Raw genomic sequence first — 27,675 nt, forward strand, 5'->3', positions numbered from 1 at the left:
ATGCAAGTGGTTTCGTCAATAAACAGTCGGGGATCAAGAAGTACACACAGAGAGCCCGGGGGTTGCATTTGAGGTGACCCATAATGATACTTAGGCAGATTTAGGCAGACTTACGCGGCTCGACGTGTCTTCCGATTTAGGCAGAATTTAGGAACGGGTGATTTTGCTGATGAGTGTGAGCGATGAAAATCAATCTACCTCTCAAGTACACACTAGTAAGCGATAGTTTTATTCAACCAGACAAGTAGCACACAAGTAAATTGTACACTACGTATTATCTACTGTGGTCCAAACATGAGAGGAAGCATCAAACTAAAAATATTCCAGACATTTTCGAGAGACAACTTTGGTACCGCAAGTGTGTCGAACACCTCCTGAGCTTGTGCGTCGAACTCGACTGATACGAATCTTATGAGATCTTCTCCACCGAGATCTTCCATGAGCTTGCGCACCACAGCTCTATCAACCGGTTGCAATAAACTCTCTTGTCCTCCATATGTCTTTGGGAGGGAATACGAAATGTTTGGTGATACTCCCGACGGATGCGTCTTCTTCCAATCACGACGGACTCTATGGTCGTTGAACCTTGACTTCAGTTCGTCAAGTTCTTGCCGGATAAGTTTGGGCCACAGCCACTGGACCAAAAGACTATTCATGCATGAAGAAGTGTGCCACAAAGACCAGATACAAAGCGCAATGACATACTAATGGTCTCGGTTGTTTTCATCATAGACAGCATAGCCTTGATCCCAGTAAACTCTGATATTGTCGCCCCATTGAAGACGAAGGCGAAGCCATCCGCGTTCGATCGTGATGTTACGAATGCTTCGCAGGAACCTATGTGCTGGTAGTTCCTCCCGGTCCAGCTCAGGTGCGAACAGCTCCCTGGTGTTACATATCAGAGATGATGACTTCATAACAACAGAAATAGGTCTGAGTCAATGGGTCTGGGAATGCTCACCGAAGTGCATTTGCAAGACCATATACTTCGATTGTTTCAGAACCACAGTCGGTAGTGGACTGAATAGGCATACCTAGAAAATGAAACAACCAACAAAGATTTCGTCAGGATCTGCTGAGAGCTGAAAATATGCCAGAGGGGGACGCACCGCCCATATCATGAACAAGGGAGAGGTAGAGATAGCCGATAGCACGTTTCAACCTGTTGTTTGGGACGACCCAGAGCCCTAGCCACTTCCCAGACCATACATCTCTGACGGCCCAGATAGGAAACCCTATCTTTGCAAGCTTATCATGTCCGTCACCGGACCACTCATGATTTGGTCCCAGCACGCTGAGAGGCTCACGATGGATCTTCTTGGCGGTAGGTGCACGGTGCTCAAAGCCATCCGGGTCTTGAGCGCGCATTTCAGCAGCGATGTAATCGCTGTACACAGATATAGATAGTAATGAGTTTACAAAATGGTCGTAAACACTCTCTGCATAGGGTTCCACAGGATAGGCTTACCGCGTGAGGTGGATACCTTCATCTTTAGCAATGGCTTCCTTGACCATTGCTGGACCTCGGTTTCGGCTGGGATCTTTGGCCATCTGATCAAAGATAAGTTGACGCTTCTGCCCGTCGGGGATGGTTCGCGTTGTGGTACCACTCCCCATGAGACCTAGGTTCTTTCGGCGCCTGCGAACGGTGATCGCGCTATACGCACAGTGGTACATACGATTAAGCTGCCACCACCCAATGACCCTCAAGAACATTAAAGGAAGCTCACGACATCTCTACTCCATGTTCTTTCAAGAGAAGCTGTGATATTGTATCTGCATTAGTGATGTTACGACGATGATACTCTTTGAGAGCCTCGGCGACTGCTGGATCGTTAGGAGGTGCTATGGTATTTGCAGGGAGATATCACTCATAGTAAGTGTCATGGAGAACTCGAAAAACTCATAGACGGAGGGACGTACGGCAAGAGGAATACTGGTTTTTTCCGGTAGGATTCCGGTTCATGATGCTATGACTAGCACGGCCAGCCTCGCCATCGTCGTTCTCGTCCAAGACTATATCATCGAGCTCGGGAGTGAGGGACATCGTGCAGCAGAAGCCGGTGTGATTCTGCTAAGACAAAGCCAGGTACGTTAGCTTATATAGGCCAGTGACACGACACATAGCAGATCACAAGTGAAGATACAATAGCCCATGGGAACAGAGAGATTGGTCAAATAGGAGGTTTCAAGATGAATAAGGGTTATTCACATCCGAAAACAATAGTCGTGGGTACTGAGACGCTACGTGTTGGGGGTTGCTGAGAATTCTTAGATGATGATACGGAAACCAACCTTCCTTCCATGAAAGAAAGCAATCCAAGCTGAGCAAGGCATGTTGGAGACGTAAGAGAATACCTTGCAATCACAGACCATCAAGGTGGTAGGCCGCAATGAATGTGTCATGAGTGCCACCTTGCTGTTTTGTCACGACATAGGGTAAGACATTGCAAGGCGTACTTACCTAATGTTCCTAGTCAATAGATCGTCGACTGTGCCACAACTGTGGCAACCTTGGGCTTCGTTTCAATATTCACAGACAGCCTAGTCAGGCATATATTGCGAGAGTAATTCTCATAGTGTGGAGGAGATATGATGTTGCACAGAAGTTATGTGACGCATCTCGGATATCGATATTTAACTAACCACGCTTTGGCCACAGTTCCACGGTGCCACTGCACTTTGCCGGATTTGGCAGCCCTGTTCATCATTTACAGAGCAGTGGATTCATGTTTCATGTATCAGACCACGCAGTGACCATGCTCGTTCTGAATGCCACGACCATTCATAATCTACACTTCTCCAGCCATTCCGGATTTCTGTGTGTTTATTCATAATGCTCTCCCCTGAGCATACTAGCTGAGGACTGAGAGGGCCCGGCTTGCGTTCGTACTAACCCTGAAACATGCATGATATGATGTTCTCTTGTGTGTACTATACTTACATTCTGTCGCCTCGTCTCTCACTGCCACCTCCGAAATGGTTGAAGCTTTCCCAGTATGACTGTCCGGTCCTCTGAGATGGTCTCAGGGGCTAGACACTACCTGCATCGAGGATTTTGTGGCCCCTCTCGAAGGTCCACATGTCATGTCAAGAAAATATTTACCAAAATGCGAGTTTTGTAGCGCAGCACAATTTTTTTGTTCCAGATCATCATGGTGTGCAAAACATGCTCCTGCGAAACTTGTGGAGAAAGTGAACAAGAGACTAATATTTTCGGGATTTTATGGTGTTTTAATTCAATGGCAATCGGCAATTGGCACGGGCCGGGCCACTATCTTATGTGTCGCTTTGCATATCTTATCACCCATGTTTGGATATTTTTTATTTCGTTGAAGAATCTCGACTATACTGACGTCTTTCATAACGCTATCATGCAGATATGGCTCGAGGTATCTGTGGGTATAACTCACGGGTGTTGGGCCGTATGTGAGGGCATGACAGTGCAAAGTTGCGCAGGTCACTATACAGTATGAGAGCAGAAGATAGAGGGACACGGTACGAGAGGGCCAGAACGATAGGAAACCCAATGGATGTAAGTCCCCTGGCTATGCGTGAGAAGATGTCCGTGAAGCTTCCGGGCAGGCTGATGGTCCCACACCCTCCAACGGAATCGAATCACCATAGAGGCCACTGTTGGTAACAAGTCAGTCAGCGTATTGGAACAGAAAATGTTGACTGAAAGAGAACAGTGCAGCCGCACAGATGCATGTATCTTCCCGATATGTTCAGTCATCATCCTTACCGGCGCCCACTATCAATGGTACCGCTCTGTCTGTCTGCCTCCCCCCACCATGCGCGGGTTCTGCAGAACGACCGAGGCACACAGTCACACTGGACAAGCAACGGAGCACAACTTGTGCCGTCAAGACCACATCTGTCATTTGCAAGCCCAAACGTCCGACACAAGAGTCGCTAGGTGTCATGGACAGATTTTGGCGAGGGAAAAGAAGGAGAGCCCATGATGCCGCTGCATAACTTCCGGTCCACCTCCTCCACCTCCTCCACCTCCTATTCCTATTCCTCGACGACAGCTTCGATGAGTCGCGACCAGGACGAGAAGACATTGGTGTCCCTTCGCCGCTATGTGGGACTGGATCAGAGTCCCGACTCAACTCGATCCTCGCATTTTGAAAAGCGCTCATGAGGAGACTGGTGACCGGAGAGGTGGCCCCGTCTGGATGTGGTGCCGGGCTTCGGCTATGCTGTTGCTAGAGTGGAAATCTGGTGTGGAACTGGAAGAAGGTGGCGGTTCTCGAGGTGGACCCGGAGGTGCGGATGGAGATTTTGGAAGGTCGTTAAGGTTAGGAAGCGATGACACGGGGTGTTTACTCGAAGGAACAACTAGGATGGAGGATAGGAAGATGGAAGGAAGAAGTGAGTCAGCGCTAATCATAGTTTGAACTGGCTTCGCTTACTACTGGCAGTGGCGAACTCGATACATTCTAAAAACTCTGACATCACTCTATCTCTCACTTGCTGAGACTCAAACTCGAATATCGATTTCTCCTTGCGCACGATGGTGACCTGCACAGCGTTGTCCTTTGTTCAAGAAAAATCTTTTGAGCAACAGCCTTTTAGAGATTGGGGAAGCAGAGACAGCCACCGACGTTGACCGTCAACGGCCGCGACCTTGAGATGTTTCTCCGTTAATGGAGGATACAAGAGCCACATACCCGCGTCTGGATTTCTCTCGTGACTGGGTGTCAGCTCGCTTGTGAGGAACAAGTCTGACAAGATGAAGATGCGCCCGCAAGGATGCGAAACCTCTATGCCTGTCGAACGCGGCACGAAGCGAATATAGGTCACCGCTGAAACCCTCATTTCTCTCTTTCAAGAGAGCGAAGGCGGATCTGAAGCTTCACTTGCTGTTTCGCATCTCAGAAGTCAGAGAACGGAAGGGACATGGAGCCGCGAAGGAATGAACTACCTTTGGTTTCATTATGAAGATATCCAAGCATCGGTCGGTGCTCAAACGGCGTTCGAGATCAGAGATGGGTATTGAAAGAACGCCGTGTTCTGATCGAGCATGAAGAGACGTGTTCCCCGTATCCGCAGACGACCTCACCCTATGACCGCTCAATCAATGGTAACCAGAGAATAACGACCAAGAGTGGATGAATATGCACGGGATTGATGAATTGGAACCACGAGCCGAGCTAGAATCGCTTCCGTGCGCAAGGTCGGGTCTCGGCGGAGGTGGTAGTGTGACACCATGTCCATTATGCGACCCGCGACACGAGCCTCCAATCACGACCTCATCCTCTGTCTCTATCGGAGGGGGCAATGTTCTCGACCGTCCATGGTCCTGCAGGGTGAGCGGGACCTGTCGGAGGGATTGGAAGAAGGCTGGCGACGGAGAAAGAGGCGGGCATGGCATGGTAGGAAGGCAATCATTTGATCTGACCGAATCCCAGGTACCAAAGCCAGAGCAGAGGCGTTCACAATAGGCTGTGTAGGGCGGCTCGAGTTCGTCGATCTACGGCAGGGAGTAAGGTAGGGTATGAGGAAGAAGGAAACGCAAGGATGGGGTGAGGATGCTATACCTATCGCATTATCTGGTCTCCGAGTGCTTTCGGTGACGAAGGATTTGTACTGATTTCTTCGAGACGCTGAATAGAGATATGATGAGAGACCGGGGTGCTGACGTGAAGAGTGTGTACGTACTGCGAGGAGAGACCTATTCGCTTTTGGTATGGCCTCAAGACTGCGAAACATAAGGTCGAGGTTGGGTGGAGGTAGATTGGATCGGGACAATGCCGACGCAAGTTTCTGTAGTCCGGGATTGAACAGAGGGTCAAACGCATCGACCCCTCCATGTCCACCCGCCCCTCCGGACCCCGAGGCCGATTTTTTGAAGACGCCGGCGTGCGAGAAAGAGCGGGATTCCTACTTCGAGGGGCTGTTGTTGGGTCGTCATTCTTACTATTTTGGCCATCAGTCCTTGAAGGAGTTTTTCTCGGCGGGCTGGGAAGGAGGTGGGGAGGGAGAGTCAGATGTTATGAGGGCAGCAGACGGTGGAAGAAAGAATGGGAAGGGATGCTTACTCCCGATGGGCGAGCGTTTGCCGTGTTCAGTCATGGCGAATCTATGGTCGCGAGTAGAAAAGAGGTGAAGTGAGTAAACGAACGAAGTCTAGTGACGGGCAAAATATCAAAACGTACCGAAGTACGTTGATCTCTCCCCAAACGCCATACTCCCTCTCCGTGTTCCCAATCTCAATGAAATACTTACACAGTTGAATCTGCACCACAGCGGCGAGATATCAGCATATCTACACCGCCAACGACGCAAACAATAAAACACCTAATCACGTCAGCAACACACTGTGGTATGAAGTTGATTTCGCCGGGATGCAATGCATGGTACGTGGCGAACGGATGCAGCCGTGTGATATCGAATGAGGTGGCGATGAGCGTGTAATGCTGCGTCAGGATAGCGCGAGCCGCGGTCAGGCATCTCGTCGTCGAAAGCGACTGAGGGTCCGTGAAGTCCAGGGGATTATGCAGTGTGATCGCCGGCCTACGAATCACCACAACGTCAGCGTCCAATCGACCTCGTATCAGCCCCACCGACCTGAAACCACCATGAAGGAAAAGAAAAAGCTAAAACAAACGCCACAGAGCGCCACCAAACGCCACGAGAAGGAAAGCAGGCAACGAGCAACCGACAGGAAAGCTTAAGGCAGAAGGAAAATCGCACTCACGCATGCAGCACCAAATGCACCATATACAAATCCTTTCAGAGCACATAGAGATAACAAATGATGGTTGGTCAGCATCGGGACAAGGGTGTTCAAAGCAACAGAAGACTTCCAGCCCATCTTGACGACTGCGTTGAGACGCTTGCCAGCCGCTCAGATGTCCTGTTGTTTGAATAAAGAAAGTGGGTGATGAAAGAATGACTTACAACTTGAAGGATCAGGGCAAAGGTCGGAATATGTCGCGGGTTCCAAACGCGCGGAAGGAGAGCGATTGTTGATAGTTAAAGATGGCTCGATCCTCTTAAACAAACGTACGGGGGCAAAGCAGAAACCTGAATACCGATCCTCCCTGCCTTTTCCCCGCGTCCTCCTCTTTCTTCGAGTCTACGATAACTTTAAGATTACAAGTAGAAGCGTGCACGTAGATGATTATTGCGAAGAAATAGGAGTGGGGCCGGCAAGGGCTCCGGTAAACGATGGGCGAGCGGAGCGTAAGGGAGGATACTGGTAGTCCAGAGGCGACGAAGTTGCGACACAGAAAGATGGCCAAGTAGGGCCAAGTCCAGTGCGCCAATGCTAACTCCCGCTAATCAATGCTGACGCGCGAGATTGGTGCGAGACACGTCGGGAGACCCTGTGGCTGCTGCAACTGTTCAAGTTACCGTTAGCCATCAGTTAGCATGGAGTAGGAGGGCTTTGCAAACTGTTTTAGATCTGCCTCTGAGCGGCTTATACCTTCCTTCCCGTCTTGCGCTTGTTGGCACTACTTAGTACTTCAGACTATCCAGCGCTGATCGACAGCGACACTGACGATGAGTCGACGGTGCCTGAGGCCTTGTGTGGTCCTGTTCCGTGCACCCTTATGGAATTGTCCCATTGAACTCGCAGGTCGGAAGGGACATCTTTTATTTTCTCCATACATATGAACCGAGACATCACCACAGGCTAGATGGCTGCCGCAGTGAATCGGAAAGAAGGCCATTGATTGAGAGCTATTTTAGATGACGCCTGACAGGACCATACCAGATGTCACTGTCAGTCGCGTTCGCAGCCGGGTAAGACCGCCGGAGGGCTTGACTGATGCGACGAAGGTCGATAGGTGACCTGATCACTGTCGTCGACCGTACTAGGTGATAAAGAGCCAGAGTTAGCCTTGTCTCCGGATGAGTTGGGGGACCACATGTCGTCAGGGGGCAGAAATTGCAAACACTACTTGTACCGAGGCGGCAGACGACAATCTCGGCCCCTCCGACAATTCGCGTCGCACCGTTTGTTTTACCCAAAATATCCCCACTTGATGATAAAAATATTGAAACGCTGGCTGGCGGCGCTGCTTGAAGGTGTTTCACGATTCTTACTCGTAACGAGGACCAGCAAGCGCTACGCCTCCGCAATATACGGACCGTTCTCAACGCCGTGCTAGCCTACTTCTGAATAAATCCATGATCAGGGAAGGCCAAGAGCGTTGAGACATCTGACTTGCAGCGAAGATCCAATTGACGTCTCTATCTATCAACATATATTCGGCCTCCGACACCTTTCAAAAAGTCGACTTGACGGGCCGTTACTCTGCCGTGCTGAGAATATACGCGACAGTGATGCCTTTCTGAAACATGGATAAGTAGCGCAGGGGCGCGTCAATCATCCATCATTCGGCGGCGGGCTCGCAGAAGATAAAAACGAACCACGGCGAGCGCTGAGCGCGACGGTGGAACGCGAGACGCGCTCCCCACGTGCTGGGAAAATTGACCGATTATGGTATCTTTATTTCTAAATCGAGCCACACAAACTTTACCATCATTTCTCGTCAAGCCAGCCCCGACTTCACCGTTTTGATTTCGACGCCTCCTCATCTTAAAATGCCTAAACACTCCCGCAAACGCCAGCGGACGGACAAAGGCTCTGAAAACTACTCTCAGCCTTTAGGTGCTCAAACTTTGCTCACTGACGATGCAACCAAAGACGATGAAGAGCGCAGGCTGGAGAGCATGCTGTTTGGGATACCGTTCGTCCCATCCGGCAAGGGTAAAGGTCCGAAGGATCTCATTGTTGTAGACGATGATGAGGAGCATGATATTGGAGAGGACGCAGGCAGGGAGCTCGAGGGTCTTTTGGATAACGATGTAGGTTTTTGAAAGTTCTCAGGCGCAACACGTTTCTGACCACACTGTGGCGACGATATCAGCTATTCTTCGTAGATACTGGTGACGCTCCTAAGCCAAACTATACATCAGAGCTGGACGCCGAGCTCGATATTCCAGAAGATAGTGTTGAACCTGGGACAGACGAAGATGATGAAGAGGACGATGCGGAAGAGGATGCCTCAAAATCCTCCGACTCAGAATCTGACGCCGACGAACCAGCACAACCTCCCACAAAACCTACATCTGACCCACTCGCAACCCTCCGAAAAAGCCGCAAGGCCCCAGCATGGACAGATCCCGACGACAGTACTCTCAAAATCTCTCTCACCTCATCCCACCGCACACTCAAACTCCGCGACGCACCCTCCGAGGATAGCGTCGGCGGACGCGAATACGAACGTCGTTTGCGCCGACAATACGAGAAGATCAATCCTACCCCGGACTGGGCTGTTGACGCGAGGAAGAAGGGCGCAAAGGGGAAGAGGAGAAGGCTTGATGGCGAGGATGAGGACGAGGATATGGATGTGGAGGAAGAGGCGGATGAATTGTATGCTTCGTCGGGTGGCATACTTGGCGAGAAGAAGAGCGGAAAGCTAGAGGCGGGCGTGTTGAATATTGAGAGGTTGAGGGATGCGAACCAGGCAGCGCAGGCAGAAGGAGAGATCAAGGCCATTCAGTTTCACCCCTCACCTCAAGTGCCCGTTCTTTTGACCGCCAGCGCAGATAGACGAATACGACTCTTCAACGTACGATTTCACTTATCTTGTTCATAATTAACCTCGACATCTCACTAATTTTTTTTTTGCGGATTATCGCTGTTCAGATTGACGGCCACACAAATCCACACCTACAAACACTACACATCCCCTCCCTCCCCGTCACCACCGCCCAATTCCACCCCACAGGCTCCTCTATCCTCCTCACCGGCCCCCGTCCCTTCTACTACACACACGACCTCCAATCCGGTGCGACCCTCAAATCCCCCCGCGGTCTCTGGGGCACCACCTTCAACTCCACCAACACCGCCTCCCAAGACCTCAGCATGGAGGTCTGTTCATTCAACCCCACAGGCGACGTCCTCGCCGTCGCCGGAAGACGTGGCTACGTGCACTTAGTGGACTGGAAGGCCGGGTCGGGACAAGTCGTTGGAAGTGTGAAGGCGAATGCGGGGGTGAAGGCGATGTGGTGGTCGAGAGGAGCTGGGGGAGGCCGGGAGCTGATGACGCTGGGAGAGGATGCGGAGATTTATGTGTGGGATGTGGGTGAGAGGAGGTGTCTGAGGAGGTGGAAGGATGAGGGTGGGTTTGGGAGTAAAGTGATGTCTGGCGATCGGGCGGGGAATTATGTCGCCGTCGGGTGTGTATATTTTTCTTCTTTTTTATTTATTTATTTTATCTCTCTCGCTTCCAAGATGTCCATTGACTGATAGGTCTTTCGTAGGTCGAAATCAGGTATTGTGAACGTGTACGGCTCAGATGCCACAAACTCGTCGTCGTCCCTTCGTCCAAAACCTCTCAAAGCGATAGGCAATCTCACCACATCGATTACTTCCGCTCGATTCAACCACGACTCCCAACTACTCGCCATCGCCAGCAACACCAAAAAAGACCAAATGCGTCTCGTACGTCTTTATGTCCTCATCTTTGTTCCCTCACCCTATGAATACCCCATCTCCTACACCAACCCTGCTACTCACCCTCGATCGATCTGCTGACACCGTTATATTTGCAGATACATCTTCCGAGCATGACGGCCTTCTCAAACTGGCCAACGTCAAGCACACCTCTCGGTCACGTCACAAGCATCGATTTCTCCGCCGGAAGCGAGTACGTCGCCGTTGGGAACAATCGCGGGCGTGTGCTGCTCTATCATCTCAAGGACTTTGCGCCATCATGACCATGGGATGAGATCTGCACTAAATCTACTTACAACCCCAACGTATGTATGCCATCAGGCTGTAGTGCTCTACGGCCTTCTCAATATGCTATGAGACTGCGAACACGGCTGTCGTATGATCGGGGTCTGGCGTGACGCAACATGGGCAAGATAATTAATTGCAATAACTAAGTGGGTGAGCCAGCATACATTTGGACGGGTGCCAGGTATCATGGGAGCTACAAAGACAGAGAAACTCAATCGGGGATACAACCAGCAAGCGAGTCCAAGCAGAGGGTCGTAGCAGATACAGCAAGAAACGCGAACAGCGAACACGAATTAGACCGAAAGGCGTTAGCAGATCGAGTCCAGAGAGGGTTACGGATACAAGACAAGGACCAGAAACATAGCACAAGGAACACAGCAGACAGAGCAGAGCGAGCAAATCGAGACCGTTCACGAGGACGAGGAAGAATAGCGGTTGAGAAGCTGAGCGTAGGTTTCGGAGATCTGGGTCATAAGAGGGATCGTTGTCAACGTGTGAGTACAGACCTCGTGGGCATTGACGACATACCTTCTGCGCCTGCCTCTCGCCGTCAGGAACAAACCTACAAATAACGGTACTGGCCTCGAACCATCGTTTAGCATCATCGAGCATGGACATGCTAGGCGTGGCAAAGACACGTAGATCAGGATAACGATCGAACACACGCAATAATAGGTCAAAGACTCACTGCAAACATTCGAGACCGTTGTTATATGCCGTGGTCAATAGCCAGTAACGTTCGTCCATGGGGTATACCTGACGCAGGATGAGTGTGAGTTGAGAGAAGACTTGGGTGGACAGCGTGGCGCACCTCGCCGTCATCGTCGGACATATCGCCATGCTCATCCAAGACGGTAATCGCCTGTTCGATGTAATTGATGACCCTAGTACGATCCGGAGCGGTATTGCGAGACAAAAGGATGCTGCACGTTGCTCGGAGCCATCGAGAGAATTTTTCGACCGACAGAGAATTATGGTCGAGACTCGCACGGAGGATGGCCTGCAGCGAACAACCGACGCGAAAGCGTAAAAGGTGAGCGACTACGCATGCAGTAGAATGGACCACCTGCCTCTAGGCCAGTGAAGAGAACTGTCAAAGCGTGTTAGATGAGTCTATCGCTAGGGCGTATATCCATGCGCTTACCATCGACGGGGCACCTTTTCTCCGCCCACTGTCAAGTGGCGTTAAGCACGCACAATAACCAGGATGTGAGTACATACGAGCATATCTGTGACCGTCTCGACGGCATCCATGGGGATGGGCTCTGAGCGTATGGCCCGCTTGAGAAGAAAGGGTAAGCCCCTGATTTCACAGTAGGGCAATTCAAACGTTGCGCACGGTGATAATGTGAGGAAGGCGGCCCCAGTCCTTGAGGTAGCATGAGATTTCGGCTTCGAAGACGACCAAAGCATGAAGGCATGTCTGGACGGAGAGCGTTTTCTCTTCTGAAAGCGATGTCACCATTAGGATGGAACGAATCCTGTGGTCGCATTCCTGGATCTCAACGGCTAATGACTTCAGTCTCTCGGTCTACATGCCCGACACGTCTAGTCAGGGACCGGAAGAAATCAAGAAACAGGCAATGCATACCTGACCCGGTGCTGGCTCTGCAAGAGTCTTGCGAATTGCAAACACTACACGTCAAACTGAAGTGAGCTTCACCCTCATTTTCTGTATTGGAGATCGGTCCGATGCTCACCTCTCCCAGATACAGAGGCGAAGGAGCCGTAAACAATACAGAGATGACTAGTTTCATCCAATTCGACCACTGCGGCCTCGCGGTAAACTTCCAGGAGCTGTTAGCAAAGAGTTAGCACCTGGTGGCCCGGTGCTAGCAGGGGCCCTGTACGAACCTCCCTGGACAAATCAAACAGCATAGGCGTTTTCTCTTCGGCATTAGCCCATTCTGAGCATCCTTGGACGGCACAGTTGTATGCGCTGCGCCACAACCACGAGATGTCTTTAATCACCAGAGGCGCTCGGTTTTGCGCGCAGGCCGTTTTGACCAATGTTTTTGCTGGGGTGAAACGCTTATCAGCGAGGACACGAGACCTAAAACGTCTTGGCCTTACCGGTCATGAAGTGCTGGATGAGGGCATCGATAAGGCTTTCCCTTGGTTTGAAAGCAACGTTAGGGGCCTCTTCTTCTACTGACTGAAATGGCGAGACCTCACTTGCGTGTGTTCGGATCGCTGATGAATATTACGACCAATCGGATTAAGCAGCGAATGAGGGTAATGGCTTCCACATCGCCATCGAACCCTTCTTGCTCTAGCACGGCAGTCAGTAACTCCTCCAGAACGGAGTGGAGGAGTCCTTGCAGGTCGGATTCGTGAGCGAGCCGCGTGACAAGAAGTAACATCTTGCGGTCGAAGTGTGTGGCCTGGACCATCTGTTTCACTGCGGCTATAGCTACAGCAAGATCAGTAAAGCGAGCCGGAAAACGATGGAGTTCTTGACAGTCACCTTCATCTTCCAAACCTTCTCGGAAGAGTGCGATATTAGTTTTGTTGTACAGAACTGAGGCTGCCATGCTCGGGTCTGATGCCCTCACCTTGTTTGATAGCGGCGAGCAGTGAGAGATAATGGGTGGGCGCTTCGTCTCCTGGGCATTGGCGAATTATCTCGGATGCTTTTGCGTATTCTTGTTGCTGGATGTAGCACAAAGCTGCTTTACGGTAACACTTGCCCATTGTAGCTCGACTGAGCTTGAAAATTTGGTGCGTTCCCGAGAGGTACCAGTCTGCAGCTTCTGCGTAATGTTGAATACCGAAGTGGCGTTCACCGAATTGCCACAGAAGCTATGCAGCAAGGGCGGTTGAGACCGAGCACATCCGAACAAGCTTAATTAGGGTACACCCACAGTCAAGCACGATGTCGCGGGAACCCTCGGGAGTTCAACATCGGCGGAAAGTGAAGCTGTGGACGAAATAGACGTCAGAAGAATACGGACCTTGTGAGAACAGAGAACACGCCACCGTCAAAAGCCGACTGGAGATCCCGAATAGCTCTGTCATGATCTTCATCCCGGGAGCATTGATAGATCGTGGACAAGAGAACGCGGTTGACTAATGGCAAGCTCGTCGGATCGGTAACTTTGAGAGCCTTTTCCAGGCATTGTTTCAAGACTGACACAAGGAGGACCCTGTTCATCATGCCATCCCTTGAGCATCAATCTCCGACAAGTCAGCCGAATACGTACTGGTGTTGAGGTAGCATTCTGAGTTCCTGGAGAACGCTTCATGGGAGCCGTTAAGTGTGCCTGGTCCGAGGATAACAAGGTGGAGACTCGGACCTAGTCAAGCTTTCTTCTGTGAACTGCATATGATCGATGAGAGACCGTATCACTGGGAAAACATGGTCAATGGTGATATGCTTAGTCAAACTCACACATCGCAACGAAACGAATGTTCTTACCATCGTACAAGGCGTCGGCGGCGGCTCCCCTCCGCTTAAGGACCTCCAACTGCCACCATCGTACTTCTTGTAACTCCGCGCCCGTCTAATGGAAGGATGGAGACGAATGAGGTGAGTCGAGGTGCAGGAGATGTCTATTCTTACATCGCTGCTGACGCCATCGACGACTGCGAGTAGTTCCTTCAGCGACGTTTCGGCGCGAAGGAGGTTTTCGGGATCATGAGACGATGACAAGACATATGCGCGGGCTATGCGATGTGATGGTCAGCAAGAAGTTCTGTTCCACGAATCACGGAGGCAATATAACATACATAGATTTCTTAAGATGGCTCTCTATGGAGCACCGTGTTTCAGTAACCAGTTACGGACTCGGAGCACTGAACCCTTACCTTGACTTCTGCTGAGCCAGGTGTTTCCATGTCTTCCAGAGGTTCGGCCACAGTGAAAGCCTTTTGGAGCCATTCCACAGCCTGAAGAGAGAATGCTTTTCCGGGCTCCAAGCCTTCCTCGCGGTGACCGTCGCTCGACAACAATGATCTTCCTATCTCCAACAGCTTCGACGCGACGGACATGCGCTAGAGCGAATCTAGTCAACTTTCTGGCTCCGAAATGGTGGGACATACAATGTACTTACGTCGCGCACGGGTATCAGGGCGAGCCGCTCACTATCGTTCTCTAGATCATCATATGATGAGTGCGGCACATTTGGAGGAAACGACGTGTCGACCCCACCAGTGATGTACTGAAGCATATATCGTGCGAGACTGTCGTTGCCCTCTTTCCATGCCTGGCCGGAATTTCGCAGCGTCAATGATACGTAGCCAGCCTGATGAAAAGCCCGTGCCATACGCACAGCTTCCATCCTGCTGCAATAGTAAACCACAGTCGCAAGCGCTTTCGGCCGTTGATATAAATCTTGTGGATCACTGGCGTGCCGTAGTTGTTCTTCATACTGTCATATCTGATGATTGGTACAGGCACTATTTCGCGCAGTTGAAGGATGCACGAACCTTGGCAGCAGAGCCTAGTACACTGGCAGCTACTTCAAATTTGCCCATATCTGACCGTCACAGGATTTCCATCAGGATGCCAGGCGCACGAAGAACGTGTGCGTGTATACGACCGAGAGCGAGGTACTCACCTGCCTGAAAGGCGCCTGTCTTGCTGGCTAACTGCAACATGTGAATCAAGCCTAGCCCAGAGTTATTAGCCATCTCCGAAAGTCTTAGAACAATGCGCTCACCATCAATATCAGGCTTAGAGGGCATTCCGGCCTGCAGGAGACGAAAGCCACATAATCTGACTGGCATGCATTTCGGTGGATAAGCTTTCGAGTTTGACCGACCAATGGGGAACAGACTCACGAGCAGCACAGATGGAATTCGATCTGCCACCAGCGCCAGATTTGACGGTGCCAGAGGCGTTCCAAAGCTCCGTACCTCACACACGCGTAAGGACCGACGTCTATTAGGGCGAGTGGAATAGCACACCTTCTCGATCGAGCGCGTCTGTGAACTGCGCCAATTCCTTACTTCGTGGGCGTTCGAGAAGGAATTTCTCGCATAGAACCGCAATATCATCGAGTGGGGCAAGCAGAGTCTCGTCTGCGTCTGAGATACGTTTGTTAAGGTTTGGCTTGATGCTGACGAGAATATCTGGAATCGCTATCAGTCAGTCGATTATTACATATGTTGTAATGGACAAACTCACCCTGTATAGCGTGATACGTTCCCTGGAAGTCAGGAATATCCTGTGTTCTCCGTTTCTTCGCGGACATGGCGGTGAGAGCTCGACGTTCGCCGCGCTGCGTAACTTGAATGTGGCAAAGAAAGTGGCGAAGCTTTGTCACGCTAGGGCCTGGTGACACTTCGTGACTGGACGCGTCAACCGTCACGCTTCCCCTTGCTCGCTTCACTCGCTCGTCTCCCATGTCTTCTTTTCGACTACAACCAGGTTCGATACCTGGCCCAGCAAACGACTTGCCTCCAGATGTCGTTGCAAATGTGAAAAGAGTAGGACATCTCCTATATCGTGATACGAGTCGTCGTTGACATGTACCAGGATGCTCGTATCAATGGAGCGTTCGCGGGTCTCACATCCGGTCTACTGGGTTGTTCGTACTCACAGGTTTTCTATATCACCGTCTCTCTGACCAAATACATTCGCAGCCAATATAGCGTCTCGTCTTTGGAAACTGAGTAGGAATAGCAGCATTTTCGCTGGCGTCCGTAAGTTCGCCCAGCTTGTCGATGCCTCGATCTGGTTGGAGCGCTCACAAAACACCCTGTCGTCCTCGCCTGCAGTCACTGCGGCCCTCTCCGGTTACTATTTCTCCGAGGGATTCATGGCCGCCAACCTTTCCCGGGCTCGTGCGGAAGTTTCTGCCCAAAAGAAGCAGACCGAATTCGTGGACTCGCCGAGCTGAGGTTCTCCTTTTTCGATGCCGCCGTCCTCGGATCCACAGTTGTGAGTGGATTTGACAGCAATACGCTGATTGTTGTCATGTACGTACGGTCTACACTATGCCTTGATCCGACACAAGATGGCCTTGATCAGTGCTGGCAAGGTGTCCTGGGGCGGCTCGCCACACCGTAAAGGTTCCATATCTGACATCCATCTTCTTTGGTAATCTATGTTTCCATAGATGTCGGACTCTGAAATCCACTTCCAGCGCCAAAGCTGCATGTTCTTCCGTTGCCTCAGCGTCCTTCGACCCTGCCTTCCCCATCTGATTCAAGACTGGTCGCTGACACTGGAGTCGCTCAATACCCGGCTTCAGGGATTTCATATATCTGCTCTTCTGTCTGCGCGATCTCGGTTCTGTCACCACTTCGCACTTGACCGGAAAGCTTCATACGAGGGTTTCCAAGTATCGTGTGCTCGATTTCGTGACGTGAACTCTGAACCTTCTCGGGCTGACGACATTAGTTTTCAGGTCCCTTCGCTTCCCCTGCCCTCAGCCGCGCTATCATTATTGACCCGGTGTTGAATGGTGTGCGACTCGGAAAGAATGTCCTGACCTGGCCTGGAATCTATATGGGCTAGTTCTGCAACCGTCACCTACCGCTCTTAATGCCGCTCGCAAGCGCATGTCTGTTTAGCGATGCCGTCTCCATCTCCAGACACGGTCTTTTCCCCATATGGATCGTGCGGCCGATACCCACTCCTCGATGTTCTTTGCGAACAGTGCCCCTGTTTGTTGTGCTTGCTGCGTCAACCGATCTGTTCTACCGCGGAACGAATTCCTCCTTTTATTCACTCAAGCCTGTGCACGTTTCTTGGATTCACTTACGGAAGAAACTGTAATAGCCTCTGCGAGTGCCGGACAGTTCATTGATGTCCATTCTAAGCGACACAATACACGATGCCTCGGGGTCATCAATGTGTATCTTTGCAGAACACCCAGGTACCCAGAATTACAGCCATTGAGTCTGGACAGACTCGGAGAGGGACATATGTCTGAGTTCCATCTGACAGCCCTTCTCGCTCTTACTTGCGAAAAAGAACTTGCGAACAACATGGACGGCACAAGCTCCAGTCTTCGCTTGGGAACATCTCGCTGACAATCGCGCATTTGCAGGCTCGGCGTATTCAGACCGTGGCCTGTCTGCTTGAAAGTTCACCTGGTTGCATGAACGTATCTTGGCCAACATCTGCACCATCAAACATCCGACGCGTCGCAACAAAGACATGGATGAAATGCGGCGAGAGGGTCAACGACGCACGCATGAAGGAACACGATCACATACGACAAATACGGTACTTGTGCTCTAGCGCGCTAACATGACGCCGGCTGAGGATCTATCTTAGGAGGAACTAACGCGGGGTTTGTTTTTCTCGACGTTTGTTTTTCAAAGTCGGTCTGTTTCAGTCTATACACAGGAGGCCCTTCTGTTTCTGGGCCTGTTCACGCGCTCACAAATTGCGTCGACGTGGTTTCGACCGTACTCCACAATTAGTAGTAGCTCTTAACTTTAGGCTGATCTGGATTGGCTCACCCTCACTTTTTCTTGCTGTCTTCTGTCAAACTACTCACGACGCCCTTCCGGCTGCGGGGCCGGCCCATATCCGTGGAGGAAGATTTGACTGCATCGCTTCCTACATCCAGGTCCGTGCACCAGTGCTTCGCCTGGGCATGCACATGTTCCAATTTCTGATATCCTTTTCCCCTCGCGGCTTGTCCAGATCGATGCCGGCTCCTCTCCTTCCTATGTCGATCTACTTGGGACCAGCCCTCACGCCACTGCGCTTTTCTGACGTTGTCAAACCCGTCACAGCATCTCAATCAAGATATCTCCTATTCGAAAGGGCGGTGCCAAAGGAACGCAGGCCAAATGAACATGAGGCTGTAGCTAACGTTCCACCCATACTTATCGTGCAGGCCATCATCCAGAATCGGGGCGTTCGGTCATGCTTCTACGGCTTACAGTTCCACTTGAAGGCAAGACATCCCTGAGTGCAACCTGCGCCACACTTGGTAAGGGTGCGCCTCAAAAGACACGGGTCTAAACACGAGACAGTTAGGACGTTGCGGATTCTCCGCAAGTGACACCGAGCTGACAACGGATGGTGTAGGGCAAATAATGGTAACGGTCGTCCCCTTACAATGCTTGACAGGTTTGGGCCGGGTGTCACGTATGCGCCCCTTCGTGCACTGAGGTACGTTTCATTTCATTTTCATTGGCCTGCTCCAAGTTAGCGCAAAAGCATGACCAAAACGATGTGAAGTTAGTTGCTCACCTGGGAGGTCGATCAGGTCCGGGACGACATTTTCTAACTTTGGAACCACTTCGCCGCCCAAAGTACAGCAGCTTGGCTCGGCCTCGGGAGAACAGAAACAAAGTTAAACCTTTTGGGAAGGGCGCCCGCCACCGTGACTACGCCACGGTATGTCCTTCCGTTCTGAGATCTGATTTCGCGCCACATACTGCAGCCCGAGCTCGAATCTTTTCTTGATTTATATAACATGATGATGATCTCTGTCTTGGAATGATCTCTCGAATCCCGAGCCGGTCATGTAACTTTTAGTGCGACTGTTCTCGATTTGATGAGACAGTTCTCCGAGCCCGTCATTTGAAGCTTGACGAACTGTGCGCGCAGATCCCACCCTTGTTCCACTCTTCCCGGTCTTTCGTCCCTTCATTTATTCTGGATCATTGGATGCGGTTGTCACGGCCATCTATCTCATGATCCCGAGCGGGCTGTCCATACATCCTGCAGTCATGCACCCATGATACCTAGTGGGATTGCTCGCATTCTTGAACGAACAATCTGTAAGAACGCCGATGTCGATGAGTCGATGATTCGGACGACCCGTGATCTACTTGCGACTCATCCCTCCGTACCCGGCGTTCGAGCAATTTTCTGTTCCACTACTTTCCACAACCAAGTTGGAGCTTTTGATAACACGATGACGTGCCCGGGTCGAACATCCTAGCATCCTCCGAACTGAGTCGGATCCCAACCTTACTCCACTCCAACTTTATTCACGGGCCACGGGGCTCATCCCGGGAGATTAACTAACTTGTTCAAATCTCTCATCCATGCTTGCGCCCGTATCCGTACTAGCACCCGTACCCGCGCTTCTCCACTCGTTGCAGGGACGCAAACTTAGACGGATTGCACGGATGAACGGACGAACGGATGGATGGAAAGATGGATGTGCAGTGCCGTTCCGACCGAGCAGCCTCTGGTTCTTTCTCATGTTGATGCTGCGCTGCGCCACAGGTGGGAGTGCTAGTACATACCTACTACTAGTGCATGAGCCACCCGTGGGTCATGAACCTATGGTTATCAGATATGAAGGGACGCACGAACGCCGAGCCGAATACAACTACACTGCCCTGCCTTACAATCCCTATACAGTCGAGTGGGGTTGTTCAGTTGAAGTGAGCGTGTCGCCGTATGATGTACATAGGGAGCAACTCGGGCCCAGGAGAACTCTATCCTGGTTCCTCAATCGAGAACGACATATGAAGTCGATTGCGAAGCGACAGGAAGCGGCCCAATTCCACGACATTCCAAGTCCGACATGCCCCCATGTTCTTTGTCGTCGTCCTATCCACGAACAGCCGTAAGTGTAACTCACAGCACGGTATCCCGGACGAATGGAAGCCTCGCCAGGAGCCTCAGAGCTTGGAGAACTCCCGTCCGTCCGTTCCTACTTTCCGATACGTAGCCCGAGACGACACGGCCTTCGAACTTACTGACGCCTAACGCCCAATTGGTTTGCTGTTCCTGTCCAGATCCTTTGAGCCACTTCGTTCTCGTGCTCGTTCTCACATACGAACCTCCGTCTCGAAACAGAGTGGCGCAGGGAACATCGGGTCGGTGTCGTACACTTCTGCGTATGTATGGCCCATTCCCTCGCCTCGCCCTTCAATCGGAGCTTCATCGTATATCAATGCAATGATCCACGATAATCACGAAATTAAACCCTTGTGCTGGTACTTTTGGCAGTCACACTCACGCCACAGCTGTATCTGTATTGCTTGCGGTTCACTCTTCTGTTCTGCTCTGTTCTGTTCTTGAGCCTTGACGGTCACGTTCCTCCATTCGATCCAGCGTGTCTGAGTTCAGTGATGGTATTCATGCTCGCCTGGAGTAGCCGCTAATAGAACAATCTACGTTAACGTTAGCAACGTTCTTCCTCCTCCAAATACAGTCATCCCCGCAATAACCCAAGGCAAACCACCGGCACACTCCAAGACCCTAAGCCTCCTTCCCTTCTCGTTCTCGACACCAAGTCTAATGAAACTCCGATTCTGTGCTTACGCATGTACATGTTCCGTGGCTACCTATGTATCATCATCGTTTCCCAACAAACCGATCCCAATCCCAATCATAACTTGAACGCAATGACGCACGCCTTCCCTCGCTCCGGATCCCACTCAATCCAGGTCATCCCAGACTAGTAGACCAGACCAAATATCAATCCTTCGAAACAATCATCTCAATCAAGAACTACTACGCATACCGGTCCCATCCCAACAGCTAGCTTATTAAGTAGTGGGCAAAAACCAAACTCGCACTCGCAACTAAGCAACCTCGAACATGAACGTTGAACGCGCAGCCGGGCGGGAGAACCCCTGCTCTGTTCTATTATGTTTCTATGTTCTCTTACAACGGATTCTCAATGGCTCCATCAACCCATGGCTACGGGCTTACCCGCGACGGTTGGTTGGTGTGGCGTGAGGAGGAAGGGTGATCGTGTGGCTCAACATCGAACATCGACCATCGAAACAACCGTGTTATGGTGCGAAAACCAGATCAAACATCACAAAAAATGGCATGCGCGTTATGTTATGTTATGTATGTTACGACCCATGGTACAATACTTCTTTTCATTTGTTGTTGTGTTGTGTAGCGTACGTCTGATTATCATCATCGACTTATAGTAACATGGTAACTAACGGTAAGTATCTTCGCGTACCGGGGGTGTGATTGTGATTGTCTGATCCGACTTGAAAAAAAGTGACGGTAGGGTAGGGTAAGAGGCGAGAGAGAGAGAGAACGGGTGGGCGGAAAGCGGGGATATTCATGTGTGTGCTGTGATGGGATGGGAACGTGTGACGGAGGATTCGGATGGGGTGGTCGATGAATGTATGCGTGCGTGTAGAGGAGCCTGAAACCGATCGACCAAAATAAAAAGACTGATACAGCGAGAACGATTTAGATTCTCTATAAGTGATTGGATTGAACATGCAAAAAAAAAACTGGTGGAAGGGCGAGATTGATTATGATTCAGAGTCCAAATGCAGAAAAAGAAACGTGATGGGAAGAGAGGAGGGAGAAGTGATTGATGATGCACGAGGGAAAGCCGAGAGATGCAGATGAGAAGGGATTAGCGAGGACCAAATTGGAGGAACATGCAATCATAGCTAGCGTAAGGCGGTCGCCCGAAAGGAGAAGGATTCGCACTAGTAACAGAAAAATGCAAGGAAACCCGGTACGTATGATACAGAAGAGGAAAGATTCAATCATAGACGACGTCCGTGGTGCCACAAGTCGTTAGGCGAAGGCTGTTGCTGTCCCGGTGCCGGGTAAAAATGAAAGCCTGGCGGACCGGCGTTTGCGAACGGAGCAGACGGGACATTGTGGTCCACAGGATGTCCTTGGGGCTGTTCAGCGACGGTCGCGGACGGATATGATTGCGGCGGCAGACGCGCAGAGTCGTACGAGTGGTAGACGCTGGGTGACCAAGCCGACTGCTGGGGGCGAACGGGAGGCAGCGTCATACGGACATCATGCGGGCTTGTGGTTGCGGAGTGAACGTATGCTGGCTGCACAGGGGGAAACGCGTAGTTCGTCGGGGCCGTGGGGGCACTAGGCTGGTGGTACCGCAGGCGAGCCTTCCGAGACTCGGCCAAAGGAGAACATGCAAGTGAATAGAAGTAGAGGTTCTAAAGGAGATGGTCAGCTCGTTGCTGAGACACAGCTGTGAGGTAAGACGTACCTGGGGAGTTGGATTCGGTTTTGTTGGGTCCATCCGATAAGCAGCCACTAGTGTATGTGGCGACACATGCCTATGGTGATCAGATGGCATCCCATTCTCGTGTCCTGCAGGCGAAGATGCTAGGGAGAGCTTGGAGAATTGGAGCGACTCGAGCGGAGATGGTGTGTGCACGGCGCCACCGACGATAGTCTCCGGAATCTGGAGCGAAAGACCCATTGACTTCTTGTGAGGCCTGACATCGTCGAACGTAGTGGAGGTAGGCGAGAACGCGTCTACGGCCGTGCGTTTGCCGTGGCGTGTGGGCGAGTCGGAGTCCATGGAAGGGCAGGCGGAGTAGTCATAGTCGACGGCAGGTTGCTGAGGCCATCGCGGTCGACGCGACGGAGAAGACGAACGAGCGCGGGAGGATACTGCCTTGGACCGGGTAGAGGTGGGGAGAGTGAGGTCGTGCTTCGAACCATACGCCCTGCCGAGTCCTTGCCGTGACCGCCTCCAGTAACGACTATCCCTCTCCTTCGCCATCACCAAACCCTTCAACAAGTTCAACCACGAATCGCACCTCTGCTTATCCACATACAACCCGAAGTCGATCCCCGCCAAAAACTCCCGCTCCATCTTGTTGATCTCCGTGAGCTCGATACCAGAGACCTCGGACCACGTCTTGTTCGTGTAGGTGTTACTGAAGCACGTGCGAGTATGTGTAAGAGAAAAAGAACAAGCCATTGAAGAGGCGGAAGAAACTCACTCGTCAACGAACTTGTTGGCCATCATGAGACCCGCCACCGCAACACGGAACTCGCTACCGGCGTGCGGAACGGACGTGTTATTGCGCTCCTTGAGCCGGTAGATATAGTGCAGGGCCAATACGATGACCGACTGGCTGACCTGGGTCGTCTCGAGCAGTTTCTGCATGAAGTGAACGAAGACGGAGGAGACGGAGAACTGAAGGAGAGCCGTCTTGGAATTAGGATGTGGGATAAAGGGGGACGAAGGCGAGGTATTATGCGACGAAGAGGAGGTCGGGGGAGTAAACTTGGAGAACCAGAGATAGCAGATCATTTCACAGGTCTTTTCGGCGAGAAATTGCGCAGACATGTGTGATTTTTCGTTGAACCATTCGGAGAAGTCCTCTGGCTTTGGCGAGGGAGAAGGCGAGGGAGACTGAGGGGTGATTGGCTCCTGGTACGCGTCGTACTGTGAGGGAGCGGGCAGCGGAGGGCTCGTGCGCGCCACAGAGTCTGTTAGGGGCGGGACTGGTTCAAAGTCAATATACGAGTGACGCGACGCGTTCTGAGGCTCGGACTCACGCGTGTACTCCGGTGCTGGCCTGTCGAAATTCGAGATGGGTGGGAGCACTGTGTGCTGATGGGTCTTTATTGGACGCACTGCGGTGGAATCTGAGCGAGGGGGGGTCTGGATGTCGAGTCTTGGGTTACGCCAGGTGGCCCAGGACTGGGAAAAATGGAGGTTATTTGGCTGGACATTGTTGGGGACGATGGGGTAGAGATTGGGGTGGTGTTGTATGGCGGGGAGGTGGTAAGTTAGGGCCATGTCGTTGTTGGGGCGGGGTCGTAAAAGGCGGAAGGCGGGGCATGCTGTAGTCAATTAAATAAGGGCGAGTCCGACACTCTCGATGAGCGCAAAAAACAAAGCGGATAATACACACAGGAGCCGTCCCGCCACCAACACTCCCTTGCCTTTTCGGGCCTTCCGTCGGCGCCGCACCGGTCGCCCCCCGAACCGCGCTCGAACCAGTCCAGTCTTCGCCAGGGGGATTTCCCTGGGGATTCCCCATAACCTTTCCCCCACCCACTTCTACTTTCGGTGCTGACTCAGCGCAGCTCTCCCACGCCGCCCAGTCCGTCGTCCACTCGTCGCCCATATCCTCGTGCTCGTTCTCAATTTTCCGTTTGTCAAACCGAGATCTTTCTCTGAGGGCCTCGTTACTACTGCCTCCATCCTCTCTCTTTCTGCCCTGCCGTGACTCACGACTGATATCCGGCCTGATCAGCGCTCCCCTTGTCCTCCTCTCCCCATCCCCAATCAGGCAATCCTCCTGCCCGTATTGGCTAACCTCCCTCCGCTTGCGCTGACCCCGGCCGCCTCCGCGACGCGGCAGACATGACGTTCTTCTTTCTCGGCTCCATGTTTTTCTCTGGACAGTGTCGCTCGGAATCTGTGCGGCTCAGATCCACCACAAACGTAGCTTACGACGGCCTGCGCTTCGTCCAATTCATCTGCGTTCCATGCTGAACATCGCACGGCCCTGTTGCCAGCCTGTCTCGCAAGCTGCGCCTATTCTGTTCTTCTGGGACCTGATCCCGGCTCTCGAGCGAACCTTCCACGGTCGGACAAAGACTACAACATGCCACGCGACATACTAAGCAATCAACCTTTCACTTCGCCGTCTTTGGTAAACATCCCACTACAACACAACTGAAGCCGTCTTACGACACATCAACACCGCGGACAAGGCTACAGTCCATTCCCTACACTTCTCAACTTACGGTACGTTGCTTTCCGAACCTGATCCTTTCTTACATCCACTCATCAACGATCATGTGGCGCACGACACCCTCTCTCGCAGACCATTCGCGGTCCTGCACGGCCTGAATACGAATGCATTGGAATGGAACTCTTCCAATTGTCTGACCTTCACTAAGCCGGGACATATACTCGTGCCCGTCCTGATCGTGAACTGTTCGTGTTCTGTCCGTCCCTTGTCCGATTTCGAACAGATTATGCATTGATCAACACAGATCCAAGACAGGTATTGTCTCTCTCGGGGCTGCCGCTGCTCCCATACATCACCCACCCCATCGAGCTCCAACAACGCATCGAACTTCTGCGCTCGGATAGGCCGGTCGACGATCCTCTGCGTCTCACTAGCTGACGGTATCACCATTCATACCACCTAGCGACTCGCGAGTCTAAATTTTTTATCGCTCGCCTCACGTCAACTCTCGGGATGTGCTCATTTCTGCTTGAAGCTCCTCTTCGTCATCTTTCACTTCACAACCGGAAGGATATCCTTCACCCGCCGCTCTGGAGTAATCTTCTTGCTGCGACGGATCCGTGTGGCACCTGCTCTCTGTCATGCTCAGCTCGAGCGCATTTGATCTCGCTGACCCCTCTAAATCAACGCCGCGAAAGGGGCTGTGGCGTCTCGGTCTAAGTACTTTTTCCAAGGAACTGTACCTGTTCTTACCCTTGGTCCTGTTCATCGACCCTTTTCAGTCCGTTTCCTTCCGTATGTATTCTCCCCTCTTTCCTTTTCGAACCAAGTACTGTACCTTCTCGTTATGCATCGCACTCACCGCTCACCTCGCGCTCACAAGATCAAAAGCACTCATAGCTAATAGGGCACCCGGGGCTTTCGAACCCGCGAACGAAACGGAAACGAGAACGAGAAACGAGAAACGAAAGCGGCCGCATCGTATATTTTCTCTTTAACTCTCTTTCTTTCGCTTCGAAGAGTCTGCTTCCGCTTCCTCGTCGGCGGTGCTGGGTCGACGCGCAAGGTTCGGATTCCGAATACAGTACATATGCTACACTATGCTACATCACATTACGAACCGTGTGGCACAGACCGCGTCCGAGTCCACGTCCAATTCTATTCACTCTCTCTTTCATTTTTTTTTATGGTTCAGGAAGACTCACGCCGACGCTCCCTCTTCCTTCCTTCCTAAGTTACCTTACGTAAGATCCGGAATCCGGATATCTCGCTTTAGGGTCTGAAGGAGCTTCTGGATCCATCATCGTCATCTCCTTTGCTGTACCCAACGGTAGACAGACAGAGCTGCAGCTACATATGGGTACGATGACCATAACGAGTGCCTATTAGCCATACCGAACGCTTCCGTGCAGAAGGTCACTGTAGGTTCCAGTACAGCGTATGCGGTGTGTATGTATGGGGTATTCGAAGTAAGCTTCTACATACACCATACAACTGTAGCCTGTAAGCGCGGCCAACACAACTAGGGTCGTCAAACTTATTGTCAACACTTACAATGATGCGTCTGAGTCTGGAATACGAATCTACACATACACATGAAAGGACCACGCCCGAGGACAACGCCACGCCACGAAAAGCGAAAAGGGAAAAACGAACATGACACGAGAGGGTTACGCACGCCGAGGAGCCGGAAGCTGTTGACCGCCAATGGACGCCCCGGCGGTCGCCCGATTACAACTTGACCCGCTCAGCGCTCAATCTCAATATCAGTTCGGTTCGGTCCAACTGTCCCAAGCCAGATCTATCTGTGAATCACGATCATGATACTATGAACACGCTCGGTTCGGTCCCTCCCTCCCTCCCGATACGAACCCCTCCGGCCTCCAAAATTAGGAGAGATCCGACGCTTGCCCCTGCATCCTCGTCTTGCCTGCCGGCTCACGATCCAACAAGGCACAACAATCGCAATCTCTCGCTCGGTCACTGACACTCGCGCCCTCGGGCATTTAGGCTCACGCACGCCCGCACCCAAAAACCAAGATCCATCTCATAATAACTTACAGTATCTGGCAGATGGAGATCTTCCGAATCCCGAATCGTCCTTGTCTTAAATCTTAGGCCTGTCACCGTCACCGATCGCGATGCCTTGATATTTTTTTCTTTCTCTCTTTTTGCTTTGGCTTGCTGGCCGAATCCCGACGGGCGAGATGCGGATGCGGTGGTTGGTCTTCGGTTGGTCTGGATGTGATCTACGATTTTCTTTTTTTGGTTTTTGCGGGCAGATGAGATGATGACAAGTGATCGGGTTCTGGTTTTTTTGGCCGTGTCCGATGAGGTCGATGAGTCGACGTCGTCGTACGTTCCTGTGCTGAGTCTCTTCGTTGTGTCAGAGTGGACTGGGGAGCGTTGCGAAGTTGCCGAACGACCGATGCAAGCATTTCTTGTAGATTTTTTCTCTCTCTGTGCATTTTTCTTGTCGCGTATGCTTGCTATGGCCCTTGGACCTTGGTTGAAGCCGAGGAGTTCCTCAGAATTAAGCTGTACAGTGCTAGCCATAAGGCCAAGCCACGACTCCGCAT

At 51.7% G+C, this 27,675-nt stretch overlaps 6 protein-coding genes across 6 annotated transcripts; 2 read left to right on the forward strand and 4 right to left on the reverse strand.

Moving 5' to 3' along the window:
- Positions 1-278: 278 nt before the first annotated feature.
- Positions 279-1,966, reverse strand: STEHIDRAFT_47864 (uncharacterized protein; the record flags this gene model as incomplete). Its single annotated transcript, XM_007298014.1, has 7 exons — positions 279-648; positions 706-885; positions 962-1,034; positions 1,110-1,387; positions 1,469-1,657; positions 1,731-1,845; positions 1,924-1,966. The coding sequence occupies 7 exons, from the start codon at positions 1,964-1,966 to the stop codon at positions 279-281; spliced, it is 1,248 nt and encodes a 415-aa protein (XP_007298076.1).
- A 1,896-nt stretch (positions 1,967-3,862) lies between these two features.
- STEHIDRAFT_136103 (uncharacterized protein) lies at positions 3,863-7,441 on the reverse strand. The gene is made up of 12 exons (XM_007298583.1): positions 7,408-7,441; positions 6,910-7,352; positions 6,707-6,738; positions 6,165-6,522; positions 6,048-6,088; positions 5,927-5,967; positions 5,668-5,889; positions 5,408-5,479; positions 5,130-5,326; positions 4,931-5,069; positions 4,419-4,868; positions 3,863-4,344 (listed from the first exon to the last, which is right to left on the reverse strand). Exons 5-11 carry the CDS (start codon positions 6,079-6,081, stop codon positions 4,821-4,823), a joined length of 753 nt encoding a protein of 250 aa, XP_007298645.1. The 5' UTR covers positions 6,082-6,088; positions 6,165-6,522; positions 6,707-6,738; positions 6,910-7,352; positions 7,408-7,441; the 3' UTR covers positions 3,863-4,344; positions 4,419-4,820.
- A 1,089-nt stretch (positions 7,442-8,530) lies between these two features.
- STEHIDRAFT_70538 (WD40 repeat-like protein) lies at positions 8,531-10,779 on the forward strand. The gene is made up of 5 exons (XM_007298072.1): positions 8,531-8,826; positions 8,889-9,593; positions 9,671-10,203; positions 10,288-10,468; positions 10,579-10,779. Exons 1-5 carry the CDS (start codon positions 8,563-8,565, stop codon positions 10,741-10,743), a joined length of 1,848 nt encoding a protein of 615 aa, XP_007298134.1. The 5' UTR covers positions 8,531-8,562; the 3' UTR covers positions 10,744-10,779.
- Positions 10,780-10,897: 118 nt separating this feature from the next.
- STEHIDRAFT_46330 (uncharacterized protein) lies at positions 10,898-15,848 on the reverse strand (the record flags this gene model as incomplete). Its single annotated transcript, XM_007297926.1, has 26 exons — positions 10,898-11,387; positions 11,457-11,524; positions 11,580-11,809; positions 11,913-11,940; positions 11,990-12,031; positions 12,099-12,299; positions 12,360-12,403; positions 12,469-12,565; positions 12,623-12,786; positions 12,842-12,882; positions 12,944-13,181; positions 13,236-13,253; positions 13,324-13,570; positions 13,633-13,688; positions 13,748-13,914; positions 13,972-14,007; positions 14,065-14,116; positions 14,187-14,271; positions 14,331-14,434; positions 14,545-14,761; positions 14,890-14,973; positions 15,040-15,138; positions 15,197-15,246; positions 15,328-15,489; positions 15,551-15,625; positions 15,677-15,848. Coding segments are annotated over 26 exons (3,267 nt in total), but the record flags the coding sequence as incomplete, so codon positions are not given.
- A 390-nt stretch (positions 15,849-16,238) lies between these two features.
- STEHIDRAFT_151422 (uncharacterized protein) lies at positions 16,239-16,611 on the forward strand (the record flags this gene model as incomplete). The annotated part of the gene is made up of 2 exons (XM_007298584.1): positions 16,239-16,299; positions 16,355-16,611. 2 exons carry the CDS (start codon positions 16,239-16,241, stop codon positions 16,609-16,611), a joined length of 318 nt encoding a protein of 105 aa, XP_007298646.1.
- A 5,070-nt stretch (positions 16,612-21,681) lies between these two features.
- STEHIDRAFT_164430 (uncharacterized protein) lies at positions 21,682-24,523 on the reverse strand (the record flags this gene model as incomplete). Its single annotated transcript, XM_007298585.1, has 5 exons — positions 21,682-22,588; positions 22,642-23,320; positions 23,387-23,894; positions 23,949-24,236; positions 24,304-24,523. 5 exons carry the CDS (start codon positions 24,521-24,523, stop codon positions 22,166-22,168), a joined length of 2,118 nt encoding a protein of 705 aa, XP_007298647.1. The 3' UTR covers positions 21,682-22,165.
- Positions 24,524-27,675: the final 3,152 nt, after the last annotated feature.

The sequence above is a fragment of the Stereum hirsutum genome, assembly GCF_000264905.1.
Source record: "Stereum hirsutum FP-91666 SS1 unplaced genomic scaffold STEHIscaffold_1, whole genome shotgun sequence".
NCBI lineage: Eukaryota > Fungi > Basidiomycota > Agaricomycetes > Russulales > Stereaceae > Stereum > Stereum hirsutum.

Coding starts and splice junctions, on each gene's coding strand:
- STEHIDRAFT_136103 (XM_007298583.1), bottom strand. CDS start 6,081: ATGACTGAACACGGCAAACGCTCGCCCATCGGGA. Junction 5,327..5,407: donor GCTTTGGTACCTGGGATTCG/GTCAGATCAAAT, acceptor TCCCTCCGACAG/GTCCCGCTCACCCTGCAGGA. Junction 5,070..5,129: donor GGTTCCAATTCATCAATCCC/GTGCATATTCAT, acceptor GAGCGGTCATAG/GGTGAGGTCGTCTGCGGATA.
- STEHIDRAFT_70538 (XM_007298072.1), top strand. CDS start 8,563: ATGCCTAAACACTCCCGCAAACGCCAGCGGACGGACAAAGGCTCTGAA. Junction 10,204..10,287: donor GGGAATTATGTCGCCGTCGG/GTGTGTATATTT, acceptor GGTCTTTCGTAG/GTCGAAATCAGGTATTGTGA. Junction 10,469..10,578: donor AAAAAGACCAAATGCGTCTC/GTACGTCTTTAT, acceptor TTATATTTGCAG/ATACATCTTCCGAGCATGAC.